The sequence below is a fragment of the Sordaria macrospora genome, chromosome 7 (assembly GCF_033870435.1).
Source record: "Sordaria macrospora chromosome 7, complete sequence".
Lineage (NCBI taxonomy): Eukaryota > Fungi > Ascomycota > Sordariomycetes > Sordariales > Sordariaceae > Sordaria > Sordaria macrospora.
The window spans coordinates 2,617,550-2,639,802 of NC_089377.1; the positions used below are offsets into that span (position 1 = coordinate 2,617,550).

The following is a 22,253-nucleotide window of genomic DNA, read 5'->3' on the forward strand; positions in this document are numbered from 1 at the left end:
GGGCACGGCGGAGGAACAATCCAGACGTTCGATTGAGTCTCGCTGACAAATTGACTTGGACAACGACCCCTCCACACTCCACTTGGAAACCCCCAAGCGTGCGCCAATTGTGCTGTCCCGTGTAGCCTGCACTGCATTCTGTGAGTTTGGCCCTGTAAATCGAAGGGCGTCCACTCTTTCTCCCGCTTTTGGACAAGTCTCGCCTAGTCTCGTCCCCCCATCGCCAAAGAGTGTCCAAGAGTCCTTCCATTCTGAGATCCGAATCGTTTCGGATAACCAACGAAACACAATCCTGCTAGGCAGCTTGTTCGCCTCTCCAATCGCAGAAAAGGAGCACCCGCGGGATCATACCTTGATCCTGAACCCAATTGCTGACAGGAATCAGAAAAGGCTGAGTGTGCCAGGTGAGTCAGGTGTCAGGCCGACGACGACTGCCATCAAAGTTCAAGTCGGCGTCCGCCGCCATCCCGCCCACTTGCAGCACTGCAGTGGCCAACGGTTCTGCTCCAGCAGTTGTCACTCAACCCTTTCTGGCCGAACCACTCAGGCACTCAATTTTCTCTCCCCTTCTCACCTTCCTTCGACCACAAACTTTCCCCTGATATCTTTACCTCTCAGTCCTCTCCCTGCTCCGTGCAATTACTTTACATCCGCGCCTTTGTGACTTGCCACTCGGACCAAGTCCCCTCTCTTGTCTCAGTTATTGCAGTAGAGACACTCTACCCTTACTGCCTACTCTCGTTTTGATCCCCCGGCAAGCCTTATCGCTTCCACTCAAGCAGAACGTCTTTCGTCAGTTGGGAGGCAACTTGAGTCTGGGAACTACCTAGAGAATCGGAAGCGAACTGGACAGGAACTGGAACTGCCCGGTTTTGTGTTCCGTCCTAGTCCGCAACGGTCAACGGTGCAGCGGTCAACGGTCTTTTTTGTGCCTTTCAGCCTGCCAGTTGCGTGGCCGGTGGCTCGTCCCCGTCCGATCCAAAGCCCGCCTCAGCCTACGGTGCTGTCAAAACGTCATCGTCTCCGCAAGAGAGATCTTTATCGTCACCAGTACTAGCACGCACGAATAGCATCTGATCTACCCCGACATCAGTCTTCCGACTTGGACATACGTACGTCTTGGGCCCGGTACCCCGGATTCTCCGCTAAACGTTTTGCCATTGGACCCACGGTCTTGATACTCGACAATTCCGCCTGTGCGGCTTCGACCGCTGGGAGCAATCAGATCACGAAAGTGACTCCGTCCCATCTTCTCAACACCCAAGGTCTCTCACATCGATTCAACCCGCTGCACTGTCTCCTCCTAGTCACCATCTCGAGCACAGGACAGCCAAAATGACGTCGACTCAGAACCCCCTTCACAATCTCGTTCTCACCCCGCAGCAACAAAGCCTGTTGTTTGCCGCTCTCAATTCAAACAAGCCCACCAACATACAACCTGACTTCTCTGGTCTACCGGCAATGTACAACGGAGCGTCTGCTCAAGGACTCGACCCTATGGGTTTCCAGCACACCCCAAATTTCGGTTACGAATACGGCCTTGACGGACAACATGATCCCAACTTCGATCTCACCTTCGACACTGTTGACCAATCCCACATGACGGACGACCGGTCCAATGCTGCAAGCGATTCCAAGTCGGGTTCCGCCGATGGAGAGTCTCCCGACAAGCGCAGTCATCCGGATGATGACGACGAGGAGAACAGCGAGCCGAAGAGGAGAGAGGGTGAGGGAAAGGTTGCCAAGAAGCCTGGTAGAAAGCCTCTGACCACTGAGCCCAGTTCGGTAAGCCTGCCTCGGTCGTCCGATCCTGCCAGTCCCAGCAAGGATCGCTACTAACATGACAATAACAGAAGCGCAAAGCCCAGAACCGAGCGGCTCAACGAGCTTTCCGAGAACGCAAAGAGAAGCACTTGAAGGACCTTGAGAATAAGGTCGAGGAGTTGAAGAAAATCTCCGAGACTGCCAACCATGAGAACGAGGTTCTTCGCAAGAAGATGGAGAAGATGAGCAACGAGCTCAATGAGTACAAGAAGCGTCTGTCTTTGATGACAGCTCGCCCACCGATGGTTTCACCTCGGGCTATGCCGTTCGGCAACTCATTTGTCAAAAACATGAATGAAGTTGACTTTACCTTCGATTTCCCCAAGTTTGGCGGTCCTCTTCCTGGGCCACACCTTGCAAATCAGCCCACGAAGGCAACCCCTGTGCCGCCCCCTTTGTCTTCAACGGACCGACTGGAGCAGTCCACAAATGGTGTCAATAGCGATACTACACACAATTACGGCCAAATTGGCCTCGATACACAAACCAAGGAGGGTTTGGCCCACTACTCGGCCGACCTTTTCACGCCTCAATCGGCACGCGGTGAGGGAGCAAATTTCTCGACCACTGGAACGGAATCTCAGTACAACGCGGGGGCCGGCACATCAACGAGTTCACCGTCTTCTTCTACTTCGCACATGGGTGGCGCTAGCTCGTCGTGTGGCACATCCCCCGAGCCCCTCACCCATTCACCCGCCGGGTTGAAGTCAGTTGATGCTATGGCGACAATTGGAGAAGAGCAGCCAAGTGTCATTGGCTCAGGTCAGCCAGGTAAGCGTTCGCCGGTCTTGAATGTTTGTATTTACCATATAAGCCGAAGTTTACTAACGCTTCATAGACTTCAATACATTTGGTGTTGACAATGCTCTCAATTGGTTGCCTCAAGACAACTTCCAGTTTGATCCACAGCTCTTCGGAGACTATCGAGAGCCTCAGAACAACGTCCTCAACAACGGATTTGACGATTGGGTGACTTACGATGCGGGCGATGCAGATTTCCTGACATCGTATAACCTACTGCCGACAGCTCCAGGACTGCTGCCACCACAGCCCGAAGCAGAAGCACAACCAGCGAAGAAGGATCTCATCACTCAGATTGATGAGGTGAACGCATCAGATGATGGACCCGGAGAGCAACTTGATTGCAACAAGATATGGTATGATCACGTCGAGAAAGTACTCGAGGTTGTAACCTTCACTAACAACTTCAATAGGGACAAATTGCGCAGTTGCCCGAGTGTACAGAACCAAGAGATCGACATGGACGCTTTGTGCACCGATTTGCAGAAGAAAGCAAAGTGCTCTGGCTATGGTGCTGTGGTTGATGAGAAGGAGTTCAAGAGTGTGTTGAAGAAGCACTTAAGTCCTGAGGCAATGGCGAGGTGCGAAAAGGACTGTGAAGAGGAAAGAGCACGCAAAGCAGCCGCCGCATTGTAAGAGCGGCTCACTTCCATACATCTGACCGCATGGAGAAGGCTTTCTCCTGGTTCAGGGCTACCCCTTTCTGAGAACGCTTGTCTTAAATTCTCAACTGGCACCTCACAGTGGATGAATCTAATTCTTACTCACGTTACGGTTTTGTTCACATCGCGGCGGATTTCTTTGCTACATCGGCAATATGGTTTTCATCAAATCTCGGAGTTGGACGAACGTTGAACGATCCTGCCCCTTTTGGCTCGTCTACAAATCGAAGGTGGGAATACATCACGAATACTGGCAAGGAGTTGAGGAGGTGCCGGAGCATTTACAGCGTTGGGGAAACGGGCTTTCAGGTCCTAAATAGGCCGAGAGCGGGGCTGGTTACTGTTTCCTTCTAGCAGAATGGGTCACTCGGTCAACGCACTCAATGAGAATGCCTACTATGCGTGCTGGGCTGCAAATACTAGGCATTCCATTGTTGCGGCCACAAGACCATGGGGTTGCACTCCTACGTTGCTCTAACTGGCAGGATTTTGAGGAAGGCCCGGAGTTTTATCGGCTTTTTGATTTACACAGATGATCGGTTTCAAACGGGACCATATGACGTTCACTACGGATTTGAAGTATTTTTTTCAGTCCGTGGACATTAGCGAACTGTTTCATTCGGAATTCAATGGGTTATGGATTGCATGCGGCTTTGAACGGAATGGTATCTCATTATATCCCAACAAACTCACCACTCTTTTCGTGCTGACAAGGCATGGCCCTGATAGCTTAACCTAGAAATAATTAGTGTTCACTTCATCTTGTGGCCTCGTACTGTCATCTGCCTCTGAAATTGTCCGTTTCCTCAGGGTTGTAGGCTCTTACCAGTTACCACTCATCTGCTTTATCATCTTCCCCAACGTCACCTCGAACTGAATTCTGTTCATATTCTTTTCAGACCACCCTCCTCAAGACACTCCCTCGCTAAATTGAATCCCCACCATCACCATCACTAAGAACCGCAGCTACAAACTACCATCACTCCCGCTTATCCGCTACTCGCTCTCCTCCTAATTATCCACGCCAACACCGGCACCAACATGGAACCGGTCTTCGCAGAGTGGAGGAGGTAATCAGTCAAGGAATTGAGGGTTTCCCGAGATATAGTCCGGGAGAAGGGACTCAAGATTTGTGAGAGGAGTTGGTTGAGGGGTGTTGTTGCGCTATTGTTGATTCGGTATGGAGGTCGTTGCAGTTGTCATGGTTCATGATGTTTTTTCGAAAAGGTTAGAACAGTAAAAGAGTCCACAAGCGCCTTTGTCTTCAGTCCACCCAGTTGTTAATTACACAGATATCACTTGTAGAATATGAACGCTCGTCGAAAGAAGCGATTACCGAGTCTCTGTCATGAATAGGTATTAGTCTCGACTGTTACCCGCAGATGTTTGATGGAGTGTCGGTGCCATAGGTCTATAACTGTCTTCACGGGAGCAGAGATCTGCCCCCAGCCGCTTCGACGTACAATATATCCCACTGGACTGGAAGATTGTCTCGAACAAGATATGGCGATAGGGTACAAAACAGGGATAACAAACATGGTATCCAAGTTGAATCACACTTTCATGAACACATCCAAGCGTGGAGCAAGATAGATATGATGATGCCTCATCATTAATGGTGCTCGAGGCCGACTCAAGTGGTATTACAGAGGGAAGCATTTCAACCACCTCTCTCCTCCCTCTCAAGACTGGTATATCTTACATGTTACAACCGTACTTCAATTCCGTCGATCTCTGATCCTGATTCTTCTTCACGACTTCCTTCCAACTCTTGCAGCCGTCAACCATTCGAAGACATTGCCCTTTCTGCCTCAGTCTCACTCATACCTGAAGAGCCAGCAACCCAAAGCTTCCCGAGAGAGTGTTCCCGGGCCAGATCCGAATGAAAGTTCAAGAGCGGATGGTTCTGTTCAAACGATGCAGATGACCCGATCCATTTCCAATCACCAACCCACTTAGGCACCACCCTCCCGCTTAGCATACTCCTCCTCCATCCTCTCCTCATAGACGCGATCAGCCTCCAACTCGGCCTCGGTCTTGGGCCTGCTGCTGCCCGCTCCGGTGTTCACTCCGGCGCCGGTGGGCTTCTTCTCCTGGTGGGACTCATGCTCCTTCTTGTCCTGAGCGTGCTGGGAGGCGTTAAGGATGCTGGAGGTGACGGTGTCGGGAGACATTTTGGTGGTGTGTTTGGGGTTTGAGAGTATAGAGAACAGTGTGAAGGTGTTGAAAGTGTTTGGGTTTTGAGTTGGTTGTAGAGTGTTGATCTCTCGAAGTCAAGAGAGACTGGTTGTGGTTGGTGGTGGCTTGGTTGGGTGGGGTGATTTAGATTAGTTTTTTGATCTGGTCAGTGTTGATGGACCTTGAGGAGAGTAGACACTTTTGTGGCTTGATGATGATGAAGATAGGAAGTGATAGTCGAGTATGATTTGAGGAAAATGTTCGTAGAAAGCGATTAAATATCAAGAGACAAATGCATTCTGGAAGGCTGCCTCCCGTGGCAAAGGTGGCGAGCAGATGTGGCTACGTAATACCTACGGTAAGTACGCGTCTTGTTGGGGGGCAATTTGGGGTAACATCTCGGCCAGCGTATATACGACGGAAGTTCTCCCAGCTTCTTTATTAGTTTCAAAACACTCGATATCCACCAGAACTCGGCCAAGTTCCAAACAGTAGTTTAGGTCTCGATCCTTGGCGTTTCCACCAGGCGCTTAGTGACGGGCTAGGTGCATGCTTGTTTGTGTTTTTGTTGTGTTGACAGAACGTTATTTGGAAGTAGAAGGTGCGAGACGGTGATAGTGGAGTCTACCTGGAACCAGCAGCACTAACACTTACACGCTGCGAGTTAACTTGGAACACATCGGTCAGCGAAATGCATGCATTCTGTACACATATGTAGGAAAAACAAGTTGCAAAACATCATCTCATCCAGAAATACCATTACCTAGGTATCATGGCATAGTCTAATTAGGCAACGACATCCAAACCCTCCATGAGCAAAATGTCAACACTGATATCGAAGTCTCTAAACCCCGCCGCTGAGCTCTTTGCCCAACCGAAACGACCACACCCAAGACTCTATCAACTCGTCATTCAAAGCTTCGCAACATCTCCCTCCGTAGCCGGCACACACTTCAACTCTATCCTCCTCCTAATCTTCTCTCTAATCTCAACCTCGGTATATGGGCTCAGCGTCGTAGGATCCAGCTCCTTCTCCTCCAGTGTCTCCGACTTGATCGTAGTAAACGTACTCCTCGTCGTGCTCTTCTCCACATCCGCTCCCTCAGCAGCAGCACTCGGCTTCGTAACCCTCGCAATAAACCTCGACCACCCCTCCATACACCTATCCGCCTCCCTCAGGTTCTTCAACAACATAGCAAAGCAATGCGGCATCCCCTCGTACTCCTCAAATGTCACCGACACCCCCTCGGCATGGAACCGCGCCGCCGTGAATTTGTCCTCGTCCGCTAGCATCTCCCACCCCGTGCAAATGTACGTCGGCGGCGCGCCGCGCCAGCTAGGCGCTAGCAGAAGTGACACGAGGGGGTGCATGATGTAATCGTCAGCGACGTACATGCTCATGCGTGGGGGGTTGGCGGGCCAGGCCGCGCAAGGGTCGCGGGACTTGTCGGCGTTGTCCTGCGCCTCGAGGCCGGGTAAATAATCGAAGGGGGCGTTGGTGACGCACGAGGGCGAGCTGTGCGTGATGTCCATCCAGGGCGAGTTGACGGCGACACCCGCAGGTAAGGGGACGGAGCGCTCCTGGCCGAGCCAGGACACGGTGGTTCCCGAGCGCTGCATTTGCATGAGGAGCTGGAGGAGCGCGAGCGAGAGGTTGCCGCCCGCGCTGTCGCCGGCAATTACGATGTGCTCGGGCTTCACGGCTTCGTGGAAGGCGTCGGCAGGTGGGTAGAGGAGGCCGAGGTATGAGACTAAGGCATCCATGACTGCCGCCGGGAACGGGTTCTGCGGCGCGAGCCGGTAGCGCACCGAGTAACACCTGCCACCGGTCCGCTTGGCGAGCTCCCTGCACGTGGGCCGATGGGTGGCCGGGTCCATGAGCCAGTAGGCGCCGCCGTGGAAGTAGAGCACCGTGGTCGGAGTCTTGACGTCCTTCATCATCTCGTCGTACTTCTCCCGTTCTGGGATCTCGGGCAGCTTCGCGTCCTTGGGCACGCCCGGCCTGTGTGCTGTCCACTCCGCCTCAACGGGAAGGACTTTAGGTAATTGGATCCTGGCCGTCTTGGGTTGGTCGCGGTCTTGAAGCCCGTCGATGACCTTGGTCAAGGTGTCATGGATGTGGCGCGCATCCTCCTCCGTTGCGATGGGTAGAGTGTACTTGCTGACCCATATCGTGCCACTGATCGGGGGCGCCCTCGAAAGCATTCTTTGAGTAGAAGTGATGCTCTTCGGCTTGGGGACGTCCATGAACGAGCGGATCATAGCGATGGTAAGTTCGGTTCGCAAATCCTGATATTTTGACGCCGGCGAGGCCTGCAACATGTGAAGCAGGGCCACCCGGGCCATAAGCGGGATTTTGGATACCAGCTGGAGGAAGAGGGCAGTGTTGTCCATGGCGGCGGGCTTCCTGGTGGATTTGGAGGTGACGGATGGGTTTGGTGGCGAGGACATGGTATCAGATCAAGAAGGAGGGAATTCTCTTTTATATCAGACCTTTAAACCCGGAGATCCATAAGAATAATGGGTATTCGGGTACCTAGGGATCCGTTCGTGCTGTAACAAAGTGTAGGGGCTCCTTGTCTAGTCGTCTTCTAGCGCTTCCACGTGGAGACTAGGGAAGGCTTGCGAGCGGAAGTATCAGTGAATCTGTGGAGTAGTTGTATTGTTTATCATGCTGGTAGTGGAAAAGGGAGCGAGTTGCGAGAGCCAGGCGAAGAATAACAATGCAGAAACACAGTATCCAGAGCAACGGACTTAACATGCATACCGTCCTTATCAATGTCACCTTGGGTTTGGACGAGACGAGGGCACTACGAGACTATGTCAATTGGCAAAGGAAGAAAGGAACAATGAATAGGTGGGGTTGATGTGGTTCCAAGCAAGCATTGCCCGAACAAGTAATAGCTACGAGGCTATGAAGATATGATTGGAAATCAAGACATGTCGGAGTTTTTGTTCTTTGGCATATGCAACCCTAGATCGAAACAAACAATCCATGTGGTGTACCTAGTCAATGTCTCGAACCCGGCATGTTAGCAAAGATTCCGTATCCGATCTCTCGGGAGCTTGGGTGCTCGTGCGCTACGCTGATGTAACATTTCGGCAGTGCCTTCAATACCTACCACAGTACATAAGTGGACAAAGTCCTAAGTAGAAGGCGATATGGCCATAGCCAAGTCGTCTCCCTCTTTGGCCGTTTGCGCATCTCTATTCGACCATGGCATATTTTGCCCCTCCCCTCCAGTTTTGTGGCTGAGGACAACTATCAAGAATTGCCTCGGCACTATCACAGCGGCGGTCAAAGACGGGTAGGGCGAATTCGGCGGTCAGGTGTACGAAATGTCTCAGGTCAGGTCAGTTCACGACCTAACATCAAGAAATGTGAAAATGATAGTCTTTGATATCGTGCTCTAATGCCATGTAACATCCGCGCTTAAAACCTTACAGAAATCCAAACGCGCTATCGTAATAGGGGACTGAATGAGTGGTCCCATGCTTCACAATGCTACTGTACCCTGTCCCGCTCAAACAACGTACAGGAGCCTATTACTGTACAGAAAACAAGGGGGAATCGCTCATTTTTGGTTTATGTTCATGCCGATTGATGTATCCAGGTTTCCCAGTTCCGGGGCTATTTTATCGTTGTGCCTGGTCGGAGGACAGCTTTTTAAGCGGCCTCGTCGCCTCCGTTGCTGCTGGCTCCATCATTCGCAGTACCGTTCGTCACTCCGACCGTCGAAGCCGAGGGGGTTTTGTTGGCCATGGCCAGCTGCCAAGCAGGGATAGTCGGCTTGCCCGCGGAAGCGATTCCGCTGCTGAAAGGCGAAGGCTTGGGGGCAGCAGGTTGAACGATGGGCTGCTCCTGTTGGTATCTGGGTTGCTCATCCTGCACACTCGCGGCTCTGCTGCTGGGGTCCACATTCTCACCGCCGAGGGCTGGTGTAGCAGGGGCTGAAGAAGGGATCACGTTTCCGTTAGCGTTGGGGCGAAGGTAGTTGTTGACGCTAGTCGAGGTGGCGGTTGGGTTCATGCGTTGCGAGATAAGGGTCTTGAGGCTCTTGAGTTCAGTGTTGAGCTCGCGCAGCCTGTTGTCGGTCAAGTCCTTCTGGTTGTTGAGTGCCCTTGGAATCGAGTCCCTGAGATTTTGCACATCGTCCCGTACTCTCTGCGCCTCGTCGTCCCTGCGTCTGTTGGCAGTCTTGAGGTCCCTAACCACAGTCTCCAGCTCCTCGAGGGCATTGTCGAGCCTCTCTGTCCTCTCCTGCTCCGAAGCCTTGAGGACCTCGGTGTCCTTGGCCAGCTGCTCAACCAGCTGAAAGGTCTTGTCGAACTGCTCGTCAACGGACTTCTTGTCCTGCTCGAGACGCTCCGGCGTGGGAGGAGCGATAAGAGGATACACATAGCGCTACCGATCGATTAGTATGTCCGTTCATGCATAATGCAAGCTGTTTTGCTGACCTACCTTGCCAAGATTGTACAGGCCATATGATGCGCCTCCAACTACGGTCGCCAGAATGAACAGGTCCCTCCAATCCCTCCTGGGGCCCTCGGTAGTTGACTGCGGCCATGCGTATGGGGGGTAGCCATAGTACTGAGGAGAACCACCCTGTGCTGCGACGGGACCGGCCGCCTGAGCATAGGCGGGCGACTGGGCGTAAGGCGGCGGTGGGCCTCCTGATTCGGCGCGGGCGAGCGCAGCGCTGACTTCTTCCTGTGAAAGGTTCTTTGCTTGGAGAAAAGCGATCCTCTTCTCGATTGGCGAGGCGGCGACACTGGGGTCTTGAAGAACTGGAGTATTATTGTCGTGTGAGCTTCTGACATCTCAATCTCAATCTCGATGTAGAGGTGGCAGGGGGACAAAGACAGGGGCAGAACACATACACTGCGCCGCCGAAGCGACCAGGTCCTCGCGGATGGCCATTACGGATGTTGTTTAATAGAAATGCGACAGATTGTGTTCCTTCCTTGGGGACTGGCGAGACGAGAGGTAGAAGCAAACAGCCGAAACAGTCGCGACGCGATGGTGGCAGATGGCGGTTGATGGAATAATTACTGACGGAGGCTGAATGCGATGGGATGACAGGAAGTGGAAACAAATGGCAGGTTGGTTGCCGTTCGGTTCGGGGGGAATGGCTGGGGCCGCTGGATGGAGTCCTGAAGCCGAGGTTCACGGGACCAGGGTCTGATTGTGCGCTAGATCAACAGTAGTACCTTAACAGCTGCTCATCACTTTTCACACTCATTCTCGAGAATTCTAGTGCTAATCTGATAGACCACCATCCCTCCCTAATTCTCCTTTTCCTCCGACAGGCCTAGAGCGCAGCTGAACACTGCAGTGACTGGCTCAGCGACTTCAGAGCTGAAAAGCACCTGAAGCGAATCAACACCCCCAAGGTCGCTTTGGATCCACTCTTTTCACCTCCCAATGTTTGGGGAACTGGACCGCACTTGGCATTGTTTGGCACAATGATTTCCCCGGCCCCACGCCTTTCTTTTGTTTACACTTGTGACGGAGCAACCTCCCCCACCATCCGTTCTCTCACAGAACGGTATCTTATCCGTGCCGGCCTGCATTGCTGCCATACTTTATCGCTTGGACACGACGAAATCCGCGACTGCAGTCTCGCATTGATGCATTGTCCTTTGGAATAACATTAGCTCAAGGCGCATAGCTATTCGAAATAATCACCATCACGAGAATTAACGCCGACACCTATCTGACAGAATTTCACACAGTCCAGTACTCTTTTTTTTTTGTTTATATCATCACGACAATTACGCGACTAGGACGGCAGGAAAAGTAAGGCGCAAATAGACGAGGCCTTCGCCGTCATGTCGCAAGACAGCAACGCAGGCCTATGGAGTGTTCGACGGCCAAGGGAGGTGCGACTTTCCCCCGCGACTTCTTCATAGCGTGTTTCCTCGGTTGAAACCTCTCCCCTTCATACTGACTCTGCTCTCTCTGCAGACCCTCCATGGCGTCAACCTCAACTCGGGCATTCCGGCACCACCCTCCACACTCAAGCGACAAAGCACGATCGGCACGATAGGAACGGGCCATGGCCGCTCTCTGTCGGGGAGGCAATCTCTGGCCCTGCCACGACCGAGCCAACCTCTTTTCCAGCGATCCTCCGACATTGGACTGGGCTCGGTGAAACGCGCGTCGGTTCATAATATGAACACGTCGCAGTTCAAACCCTATGGCACCCCAGGCAGCTCCGGTATCCCCCGATCATCGCAAGAACTCGACCGACGAAGCAGCGTCTACCGCCCGAGTGCGCGACCATCGGCCGTTGGCGGAGGTCCCTTAGCTGGTGGGCATATGAGCTTCTTCCAGCAAGCGCCCCAACCCGCCGGCGTGCCTCGCGATCCACGCCCCCTCAAGGACCGTCAATTCCAGAATCGCATTGGCCAGGAGCTGCTCGAGTACCTAGCCAAGAACAATTTCGAGATGGAGATGAACCACAAGTTGTCCGATAACTTCACAAAGTCGCCAACACAGAAAGACTTCAACTACTTGTTCCAATGGCTTTACCACAGGATAGACCCGAGCTACCGGTTTCAGAAGAATATCGACCAGGAGGTACCGCCATTACTCAAACAATTGCGATATCCATACGAAAAGAGCATCACCAAGAGCCAAATCGCCGCGGTGGGAGGTCAGAACTGGAGCACGTTCTTGGGATTGCTGCACTGGATGATGCAGCTGGCACAAATGCTAGAAGGATTCGCCCGACACCAGTACGACGACGCCTGTATGGAAGCCGGAGTCGACATTGCGGGCGACCAGATTATCTTTGATTTCCTCACCAGCGCATACCAGGACTGGCTCAATATGGATGACGAAGCCGGTGATGAAGACGTGGAGAGGGCACTACAACCGCATGTGCAGGGGATGGCGGAGGCATTTGAACGTTCCAATGCCAAGTATATCCAGGAACTCGAAATTCTTGAAGGGGAAAACGCCCGCCTACTAAAGGAGATTCAGGAGCTCGAAAAGTCGACACCCGACCCGGTCATCTTGGACAACCACTTCAAGATTATGGAGGAGGACAAGATCAAGTTCGAAGAGTACAACACCCTAGCCATGCAACGGACAGACAAGTACGAAAACCGTATCCAGGTCCTCCAGGAGGAGCTGGGCAAGCTCCATGTTGAGCTGAAGGAGGCCGAGGAGGAGCGGCGACAAATGCAGAAGGCGGTAGACGACCAAGGAATCAGCATGCAGGATATTGACCGCATGACCTCGGAGCGGGAACGTCTTCAGAGGAGCATTGAGTCCGCTTCCCAGAGGCTCGAAGACGTCAAGAAGAAGGTGGCCGAGCGCGAGATGGAGGCGAGCCAGCGTCTGGACGAGCTCGAGCGGCTAGTCGAAAAGTACAATACGGTTGCCTACCAGATCGGCCTTATCCCAGCCACGGCAATCAATGCCAAGGGTAAGAATTTCGAGTTGCAAGTAACCGTGAACGAGGGGACGCCCAACTTTGCATCATCGATGCAAGGCGTGTTAGGGCCAAATGGGCAGCCACTGGGCGGCGTGGAGAATGAAAGGTTGCTGGCCGACTCCACAACGGGATACCAGCCAGCCCATATCCTGAATCTGGATCTCCGAGGTCAAGTTAAGAGCAGCTTCCTGGCGCTCAGGAAGGAGGTCTCGGAGAGGAGGAAGGTGGCCATGGATGTCATGATGGAAGACCATGACTTGCTCGATCGCGCTAAGGAGGCGATCGAAGACAAGCGTAATGAGGTCGAAGCTCTTGAACATCGGGTGCGGGCGGCAGAAGAGGAGTATGAGAAGACTAAAGAGGTAATGCATAGTTGTGTGTCCGATGTGCTCCGCATCATCCTTGTTAACGACGAGTTCAGGTCACCAACGCCCAGAAAATGGCTTCAGATGCCCAGATCGAAAAGATGGAGAAAGAGCTCGCCAAGATGCGGGCGCAACTGTCTGAGTCTGTGCAGCTTATGGAGCAGAGGGAGATGAACACCAACATCGAGTGGGTTTGCCATGCCTCTTGTAGTGATAAAACAAGGTATACTGACAAGTTCACATTAGGTATGAGCAACTCACGCTCCGAGCCAACGCACTCCGCGAGGAGCTCCACACGGAGACGATGCGCATGCTCAACGATGTCATCAAGTTCAAGATGCACGTCCAGCGAAGTCTGGAAGAGTACGAGACCTTCGTAGCAGACGAGCTCGAACAGGAGTTGGGGATTGACGACCAAGATATGGAGAATGAAGATACTCTGATGGTCGATGTCTGAGTCGCGGTCACCGAAAAGCAAGCAACACCAAGCTGTTTTCAACTGTTCATATTCAAACTGTTGGGTTGTATGGATTGGATGGGAAAGCATTTATGAATAATATGAATTGTATGGGGCTACTACCACTGTCAGGTTATTATCAGGATGTTTGCTTGATGGACATGAGAGCTGGATTCCGGGTAACTTTTGGGTGAGCCAGGCGTTAGTCGGACTTGAGTTGCTTCTTATGAGTAATGCCACTTTATTGCTATGGATGGACTTGAGGACGATATGCTTGGTTGCCCTTCTAACGTGTACGTGAAATTTTTGGCTAGGGATACATGTGCCTGAGATATGGCCCGTCCTAAAAATGATATCCGAGTCTGAACGACGTCAAAGTCCCACAGACACGGGAACCCCAAAACCGTTCCCGTCATTCAGGGCCAGGGGGCTGATTGAAGACCCCTGATTTAAGCTCACAGCTTGACAGCCCCACTGATGAGGCGGCCCAGAGCTAAAACCTACCCCACTAACCACGAGCTTCAACTTCCCCGGACCGAACGCCGACCCATGCGGCTCTATCCTCAACTACCTCTCACAACTACATCTCACACTCACATTACCAACCTCCATGTCCCATTGTTGAACCTTCATATCATCCGCCATACAACAAATACTACGTCGTCATCAACCAATCCCACCACTCAAAACATCAACCTACACCCGACCAACCTCAAGCTATCAAGCCAGTCCGGGTCCCCCTCGAATATCCCCAGCCAAAATGTCAACAACACCTCCCGCCCCTTCAGACTCCTCCAGCACCCCCAACCCTCCTGCCTCCAAACCATCATCATCATCATCATCATCATCATCCGCTGGAACACTTTTACCAAACGACACGTACCCTTTCCCGCGCGAATTCTTCTTCCCGCCCTTCTTCACCCGCCAAACCAACCTAACGACGCACCACGCCCAGCTAACCAAATGGTCCACCCTCCTGCTGTCCTACTGCCGCCACCACCGGCTTTTCAAGGTGTCTCTTTCCCCCGACACCTTACCCTTCCACAACCCGCGCATTAACCGCCGGCTAGCGGTGGGTGACATCAAATCCGTCGTCGACTTTTTGAAAAAGGACGGGCGGGCGGAGTATGTCCCTCTTACTGGTACTAGTACAAGTAAAAAGGATTCAGAGCAGCAGGGGGGTGGTGGTGGTGGTGGTGGTGGTGGTGGTGGGGACGAAGCCTTCGTCTACTGGCGGACACCAGAGGAATGGGGATCGTTGATTGAAGGGTGGGTGGAAGAGACTGGACAGAGGGGAAGCGTGTTGACGGTTTACGAGTTGAGGGAGGGAGAGGGGACGAGGGGTACGGAGATTTGGGGGATGGATGGGGATGTGCTTGTCAAGGCGTTGGGCACGGTGGTGAAGAGGGGGAAGGCGCAGATCTTCCAGAGTGGAGAGGATTCGTTGGGTGTCAAGTTCTTTTAAGCCTGCCAGGGCGGAGGGACGGATGGATGGATGGGTGGATGGGAACTTTAGAAGTGAAGGAGACAGATGGGGGAGTTTGCTTGGGTGGGTGGTCGTGGATAACAGACGCATGGTTAAGAGGGCATCAACAAGACAAGGGCTATGGACTATGTGCTGATACGTTGAGAGATGGGTTGATCAACGTGCCCTGTTATTTTGGGTTGAGGTTGGGGATGAGTGAGACAGGTGTATGCCTTATTTATCCATGGAATGTGTTCCAATATTGAAGCAAGTTACGAAAATAGGGACATTACAAGGTTTTGGAAGTTCAGGAATTTTTGAAGACAGAGGTGATATGGCCGTAGGGCAGTACGTGGCAGTCTGCATGATTCCTGGACTCGTCTGTCTGAACTCGTCTCGATCGTGTTATATACAAGAAACAAGTGAGCATCATATAAAGCTCGTCAGTAACTGCCGGGAGATCAACTAATTCTAGATCCTGCTTGTCTGCGTTAATATTCAAGGAATATCAAAACATGGGCGACGAGAAGAAGCATAAGCACTGCACATGTCAAAGGAAGTTGCGTCATTCTCGTCTTCTAACCGGTAAACCGCGTAGGTCAATTCTTATTCCTCATTTGCATCTTAACCTGCGTCAACCACCTCTTTTTTCTGAACCATTTCCCAGAAATTTTAGTGGCCATAAAAAGTCATCCATCCTCCCATGATATAGTAAAAAAAAAAGAAACCAGGATCAGAGGTATATAGCTTGTTGGAGCGCAAAGCCTCCGACCATGTTCGTTTGGTGGGCCTTCCTTCAGATGCCCGTCAACCAACTATCGCCTAACTTCCAGCATTACAACATTTTCGCCAAAACCCAAAGCCTTCACTAACAAGAACTCTACTCTCTAGGCGACCTGCTGGCATTCTGGCCTTCTTTGACGGCAGCCAAGATCAAGTCCTTGGCCTTTTCGACACCCTCCTTGGTACCAACAACCTCAATGGCCTCACCCTTGGCCTGGTCGCGGGGGACAGTGATCTTGCAGCCGCTCTGCTTGCGGATTTGGTTGACCTTGGCGCCACCCTGGCCGATCACGTAGCGATAGGTCCTGGGATCGGGCAAGATGAGGTAGCCAATGGCATCCTCCTTCTTGGCCTGCTCAATCGCATTCTCGATGACCTTCTTGGCCTTCTCGATGTTCTCAGGATTGCCGCGGATAACCCATGGGATGTCACCCTCCTCGGTCGAGGTCTGGTCAACAACAGTCCAGGAGTGGGCGTCGGCAGTCGACTCCTCGTCATCAGTAATCAAAGGAAGAGAACCACCATTGGCACGGAGACTGGCCGAAGCGGCAGGCTTGGCGGGAATGGAGTGGCCCGCATGGTCAATGGTGACGTGGTGGTCGCTCTTCAACCTCCTAAAGATCTGACCGTTGTTGGACACCGAGTGGTGGAGAGCGCGGGGGACCTGAAGAGTCTCGCCGGGTTGATCCTTCGTCAAGGTCTCGATGTGAGCCTTGGCCTTCTCGACATCGGCAGACTGGCCGACAATCTTAACGCCGGTCTGGCCGCTGCCCTGGCGAGGGACGTCAATGGAAACCTTGAACTGAGACTCGAGATCACGCTTGACATCGCCACCACGGCCGATGAGAGATCTGTGCTTCTCGACAGGGACCTCAATAACCTCGGTAATCTGGTTTTGGCGCTCAGCAACAATAGCCTCGATCTGTTGAATGATGTTGTCGACGACCGAGGTGCGACCCTCAATCTTGATGGTGTTATCGGTGTTGTCCTGCTTGGGGAACTGGACAGCACGAGCAATCTCGCGACGATCGTCGGAGCCGCCGGCCTTAACAACAATGTCACGGATGGTAGAGCCTACGAAGGGTTATGTTAGTACATATTTCGCAGCATTGAGCTTGCCGTGTGAGGGCAACTTACCACCTGCACCAATGAGGCTCCTGTGGTACTTCCGATCAACCTCAATAGTCTTGACAACAGTATCCTCAAAGACGGCCTTCTTCGCCTCCAAGGCCTTCTTGGCAGCAGCGACGGCCTCCTTAGTGCCCTTGATCTGAATCTCAACAAGGCCGTCAGCGGTGTCGCGAGCGGCAGGGATGTCAATGACCGCCTTGGTCTCGTTCCGGAGCGCATCGAGAGCAGCGCCACCAGAGCCAATGAGCGAAGGGATCTGCTTCTGCTGGACGGTGACGGTAGCAGTGTAGGAGGTATCCTTCAGGTACTGCAACAACGAGAGCAGTTCGTCACGAGCCTCGTCAGCACCACGCTTAGGTCCGCGCACGATGACTTCGTCAGCAGCCTGTTGGCGGCGCGGCTTGCCGACATCAGAAGCCTCAGCAACAGACTCGTCGTCGTTGGAGACCTTTTGGGTGCGAGGGAAGAAAATCAAGACCTTGTAGCGAGTTTGTAGTCGGTTGATCTGCGCCCCCTGAGCACCGATCAAAGCCCGATGGAACTGCGGGTCGATCTTGAGGATGTGAGTGGCCTCATCCTGGAGTTGACGGCCCAAAGCAAGAATGTGGGTCTTGGCCGCCTCAGCCTTGGCCTTGGGGCCCTTAAGCTCAACCTTGCCGTCTTGAACCTGGATATCAACATCGAACTTCTCACGGAGCTCACGGATGTTGCTACCGCCCTTGCCAATCAGGTGGTTAGCAAACTTTTGCGGGAACTCAAAGTCCAAGGTGAAACCACGCTCCTTCTCGTCAGCCTTCTCTTGCTCAATGAAGGCCTCGCACTTGGAAGCAAGGTTCTCGACAGCGGAACGAGGGCCCTTGATGTTGACCGTGGTGCCGATATTAGAGACACGAGCGGGGATCTTCTCTTGGCTCCTACGCTCGTCCTGCTCCTTGCGAATGAAGTTCCTGAGCTTGGTGTGGTACTTGATGGGAACATCCAAAGATGCCTGAATGATCTCCTCTTGCTGGTTAACAAGGCCGAGGATGTGCTGGCGGGCGTCCTGCAACCACTTCTGCATCTCGCTAACCTCGGACTGGCTAGGCTGACCACGAGGGATCTCGTAGCTAGTGGGGCTAGAAGGTCCCTCATACACCAAGAGAACAGGAGCGTTGGCCTCAGTAGTCTCAGGGACGACCAACTGGACCCTGTAATCCTGTCTAACACGGGGAGTAATATCCTTGCGGATATAAGTGTGGAAGAAAGGATCAACCTGAACAGTCTGGATACGCGCGGGAGGGTGGCTGTCCACGAGACCCTTGATTTCGGACTGGGCCCTAATGGCGTTCTTGCCATCACGAGCATAAAGCTCCCAAGGCAAAGCACCCTCGTCAGAGTAAGGAGTGTTCACCTGGACGTTGTGTAGCCTCTCGAGCTGCTCAATGGCCTTGCGCTGACGAAGATAACGGGTCACGCTGCGGGCATGAGCCGCAGCGCCTCCAGGAGCCTGACGGTGGAATCTGGAGATGTCGATATTGGAGCACTGCATGTTCATAGCGAGGTCCATGGCCTTGTCAAGACCCCGGTTCACGTGGTCTTGAGGTCCAATAATGGTTACCATGTCATCATCCTCATCGCTAGGGAGGATGATGGCGCACCCGGTGTCCTCGAAGAACTGGTCAAGAGGCACACCCCTGTCACCGATGATGAACTGATGACGGCCATGCTGGATCGACAGCTGTTCGAGAGCAAGCTGACGGCGAAGCTCCTCGGCACGTCGCTCAATGGCGGCCCTCGCATTTTGAACTGCGGTACGCTCACCGGCGAGCTGAATGTTGTAGTCCTGAGGAGCAGGCGCAAAGATGGGGCGTTGCCCAGGAGCAGGGACAACGGGGGTTTGCAGGGACCGTCCCTGTAGGGGAGGAACACGAATCTGAACTCCCAAATCTTCTTCGAGCTTATGTACCAAGTCGTTCTTGGGTCCGGCAATGAATGGATAAAACTCGGCAGGGATATTGCGCAGCTTGGTCTGGACGTTGGCGGCGCGCTCACCGGCGATCTTTTCGATCTCCTGCTTGGCGGCCGCAGCAGAAAAGGCGTTACCCTCGACGTGGACATTGATCATGGTATCATCGTCCTCGTCCGCGGGAGGATGGGATTCGTCAGCCTTTGGTAGCTGGATTCTCGCTCCAGTCTTCTCCTGGATAGCCTTGATGGTAGAACCGCCCTTGCCGATAATGTGCGCCCTCGCCGACGAAGGGATCCCAACGGTGATGTTTTGCTAAGAGAAAGTTAGTTAGCTCGATCATCCAACAATTCGATCCATAAAGCGTCCGGGCATAACCAACCTTGGTGCCGATTTGGTTAATCAAGTCCTTGAGTGCCTGGGTGGCATGCTCCTGGGGACCAACAGCGTCGAACCTGAGCTGGCCATTACCCAGAGCGTGCATGGTCACGTTGGCACGCGCCTTGCGGTTCAAATCCTTCAGAATATCGGGAAGAGGGCGCTTGAGCTGCGTCCTGGGAAGGATGTGAGGCGGGTCAAGCAACATGGTCTCGACATTGCGACCCGGAATGCTCAACGGGTGTGGCCCGGGCCCTTGCCGTCCGGAGCCGATCGGGGTGCTAACACCGGAAGGCGGTGCCGAAGTCTGCGGGGTGCCGTTGGCCGGAGCGGCGCCATTTGTGCTTCCATTGGCGTTGTTCTTGGCACCCCAGATGGGGGCAACAACACTCGCTTTGGGCTTGGGCCCGCCCAGCTCGGGGAACAGCTCGCGGGATTGCGTGTCGAGGGTCTTGGGCTTGGGAGCGGGCTTGGGGGCGGCGGGAGTCTCGGAGCTAGAGACGGGCTTGTGAAGGTCCTCGTCCTCAACCTCCTCGACAAGGACGCGGTGGGAGGAGCCGGCGTTGGAAGCTGTCTCCAGATGCTGTTGCAAGAGCTGCGCGGCAGCTGACTGCTCGGTCGAGTCGGCCATTATGATGGTGGTGATGATAAAAGGCGATAAAGTACCAAAGAACCGGGGGTACGGAACAGGCGCTTCTCGTTATCTGATGAGGAGATGGCAGTTAGATGGCTTGTTAGAGTAGAGGTAGGGGTAGCTTGGGAGCTGTGTGGCAGGTTAGGAGTCGGTATCCGGGATGTTGAGGCCGAGACAGGAACTGCAACGCTGGTCGTTTCCGCGGCCTGAAACATTCCAAACCCGTTCCGTTGCTCGTGATGAGTGTGATGGGGGAAGGGGGCAGGAAGGGCAGTACGGGCAGTACAGGCAGGGTAGAACAACCAAGGTAGAACAACCAAGGGAAGCAAGCTGAAGTAAGTGGCTCAGTTGCGGGGGTGGGAGCAGGTTGGTGTAACTCACAGCGCCGGAAAGTAGTGACGTTGATTAAAAATTGTGTTGGGAGAAAGGACCACCTGGCAGCTCGAAGCTTATAAAGTCCGCGTGTGTTGGTTAAAAGATTCTGCAGTGCCTGGGAAATGCCGAAGGGTAAAAAAAACTAATCCAATGCAGGACAGATAAGAAGACGGAGAACGGGCGAGGAGACTCGATGACAATAGGTGGCAAGCTTATTGTTGGTCTCTCTATAGCATCATGCACAGGACTGGCGATCAATCCTGGGGTGTGGTGTTGAAGGGAAAGAAGGGGAACCTCAATGGGAGGAACTGGAGGAGTGTCTAAGAGGGGAAGGGAGGGGGAGAAGACGGGAGTGGATGGAGCGGGATGGAGGAAAAGTTATTGGTAAAGGTTCGGAGACGGCGACGAAAGTCAAAAGGCGGCGAACAAAAAGAGGTTATAGCGGACCGGAGCTGAAGAGGCCACAATTGCCCGTGTGCCGTGGTCGGGTCGGGTCAATGACAAGCTGGGTCCTGGAGGCTAGTAGCGTGGGCCGTAGGGACCTGGTCGTGAGGTGGATGAGGAGGAACGTTGAGAGTGGGAGTTGTGTCCAAAATGGGGTTGTCCTGGAAGCTCCCTGATACGTTGCAATATGAACGTCTCCAAAAAATATTGTCTGGCCAGTTCCCCTCGCATGCCTCGTCGCCCGCCCAGGTCCCCTCCACGGCTGCTGGGGCAGCTGGGCCAGTCCAGATGGGCGAAGTGGCAGGTACGTAGCTTTGGGTACTGGTAAACCATTCCTCTTGTGGCCTAGCGCACGTATTGAAAAGTCACCACCGCAGCAGATCCACCCAAAAGACCGGACCAATTATGTGCTCAAATTCGCCTCAGTTGGCCCTCATTGGGCAGCTGGGCCGAGCTCTGACGAACTCTGGTTACCAGGCCCGCCAAGCTGGCACAACTGCTGGCTGCCGCATAAAAATGTTGGGCAATTGTCCGAAGCAGCTTGCATCAACAGCTGCCAATTCCCGCCCAGAAGCTTCTGGCGGGCCGTCCTGACGAGGAAATAGGGGCTCCTGCTTCACATGGCATCAAAACCTCCTGATCAATTGTAAACACCAGGACCGGGCCATTCTCAGAGATGAAAGCCAGATTGGGAAACGTCTGCAATTTCTAGCGCTACACCTGATGCACATCAATTTGCAGATCTACAACATCTCCAAGATTCTCACTAGCTGCGAACATTCTTTGCAGCCGTTACCATGCGATACAAGACCGAACTGGATGATTCCAGCAACTTCTTGATGTTTCCAGTCTGATCTCTTCTCTTCTTCCAACAACCAACGCGTATCGTTTGACGAGCTCACCTCCAACCACCACACCGTGTAAACTGGTTTAGCTAATCGGATGGGGACGATTTGAAAAACCAACAGCTACCAGTCCCTATCATTTCCTCGTCGGATATGTTGGTCATAAGCACAATAAATATCATGAGCGAACCCATGGAGATATTGAATGACGCCGTCGGGCGAAGATCGGTTAACGCACGAACAACAATTCGATATATGGACATCGACGCTATCACAACTCTCTGCCTTCCATTTACGAAAAATGGCATACAATTCTTCTAGAATATGTGTCCTACTCCAGTGGTTGAGAAAGAAATCAGCCAACCTTTGCCGGGAGATCTCAGAAAATTTCAGCGTACTTTGTTGTGGAAAACAGGGGTTTATGCCTCAAGGATGATCACGGTGAATGAAAAAGGCGTTTCACGCTGAGTAATTCATCCCATCTATTCCTTCTTGACACTCACCATCTATCTGTTAGCGAG

General features: G+C 53.1%; 7 protein-coding genes across 7 annotated transcripts; 3 read left to right on the forward strand and 4 right to left on the reverse strand.

Moving 5' to 3' along the window:
• The first annotated feature begins 257 nt into the window (after nt 1-257).
• SMAC4_06328 (uncharacterized protein) lies at nt 258-4,060 on the forward strand. The gene is made up of 4 exons (XM_003345879.2): nt 258-1,785; nt 1,854-2,595; nt 2,663-2,981; nt 3,039-4,060. The coding sequence occupies exons 1-4, from the start codon at nt 1,336-1,338 to the stop codon at nt 3,259-3,261; spliced, it is 1,734 nt and encodes a 577-aa protein (XP_003345927.1). The 5' UTR covers nt 258-1,335; the 3' UTR covers nt 3,262-4,060.
• A 1,182-nt stretch (nt 4,061-5,242) lies between these two features.
• On the reverse strand, nt 5,243-5,461 carry SMAC4_06327 (uncharacterized protein; the record flags this gene model as incomplete). The annotated part of the gene is made up of 1 exon (XM_003345878.1): nt 5,243-5,461. One exon carries the CDS (start codon nt 5,459-5,461, stop codon nt 5,243-5,245), a length of 219 nt encoding a protein of 72 aa, XP_003345926.1.
• Nucleotides 5,462-6,209: 748 nt separating this feature from the next.
• On the reverse strand, nt 6,210-7,916 carry SMAC4_06326 (uncharacterized protein; the record flags this gene model as incomplete). Its single annotated transcript, XM_003345877.2, has 1 exon — nt 6,210-7,916. The coding sequence occupies one exon, from the start codon at nt 7,914-7,916 to the stop codon at nt 6,378-6,380; it is 1,539 nt and encodes a 512-aa protein (XP_003345925.1). The 3' UTR covers nt 6,210-6,377.
• An 822-nt stretch (nt 7,917-8,738) lies between these two features.
• On the reverse strand, nt 8,739-10,576 carry SMAC4_06325 (uncharacterized protein). Its single transcript, XM_003345876.2, has 3 exons — nt 10,347-10,576; nt 9,928-10,253; nt 8,739-9,870 (listed from the first exon to the last, which is right to left on the reverse strand). The coding sequence occupies exons 1-3, from the start codon at nt 10,384-10,386 to the stop codon at nt 9,133-9,135; spliced, it is 1,104 nt and encodes a 367-aa protein (XP_003345924.1). The 5' UTR covers nt 10,387-10,576; the 3' UTR covers nt 8,739-9,132.
• A 363-nt stretch (nt 10,577-10,939) lies between these two features.
• Nucleotides 10,940-14,082, forward strand: SMAC4_06324 (uncharacterized protein). The gene is made up of 4 exons (XM_003345875.2): nt 10,940-11,348; nt 11,434-13,272; nt 13,332-13,462; nt 13,522-14,082. The coding sequence occupies exons 1-4, from the start codon at nt 11,298-11,300 to the stop codon at nt 13,730-13,732; spliced, it is 2,232 nt and encodes a 743-aa protein (XP_003345923.1). The 5' UTR covers nt 10,940-11,297; the 3' UTR covers nt 13,733-14,082.
• Nucleotides 14,083-14,492: 410 nt separating this feature from the next.
• SMAC4_06323 (uncharacterized protein) lies at nt 14,493-15,197 on the forward strand (the record flags this gene model as incomplete). The annotated part of the gene is made up of 1 exon (XM_066090434.1): nt 14,493-15,197. One exon carries the CDS (start codon nt 14,493-14,495, stop codon nt 15,195-15,197), a length of 705 nt encoding a protein of 234 aa, XP_065947794.1.
• Nucleotides 15,198-15,693: 496 nt separating this feature from the next.
• On the reverse strand, nt 15,694-21,299 carry SMAC4_06322 (uncharacterized protein). The gene is made up of 4 exons (XM_003345873.2): nt 20,450-21,299; nt 19,439-20,138; nt 17,118-19,371; nt 15,694-17,054 (listed from the first exon to the last, which is right to left on the reverse strand). Exons 2-4 carry the CDS (start codon nt 20,063-20,065, stop codon nt 16,078-16,080), a joined length of 3,858 nt encoding a protein of 1,285 aa, XP_003345921.1. The 5' UTR covers nt 20,066-20,138; nt 20,450-21,299; the 3' UTR covers nt 15,694-16,077.
• Between the last annotated feature and the right edge of the window lie 954 nt (nt 21,300-22,253).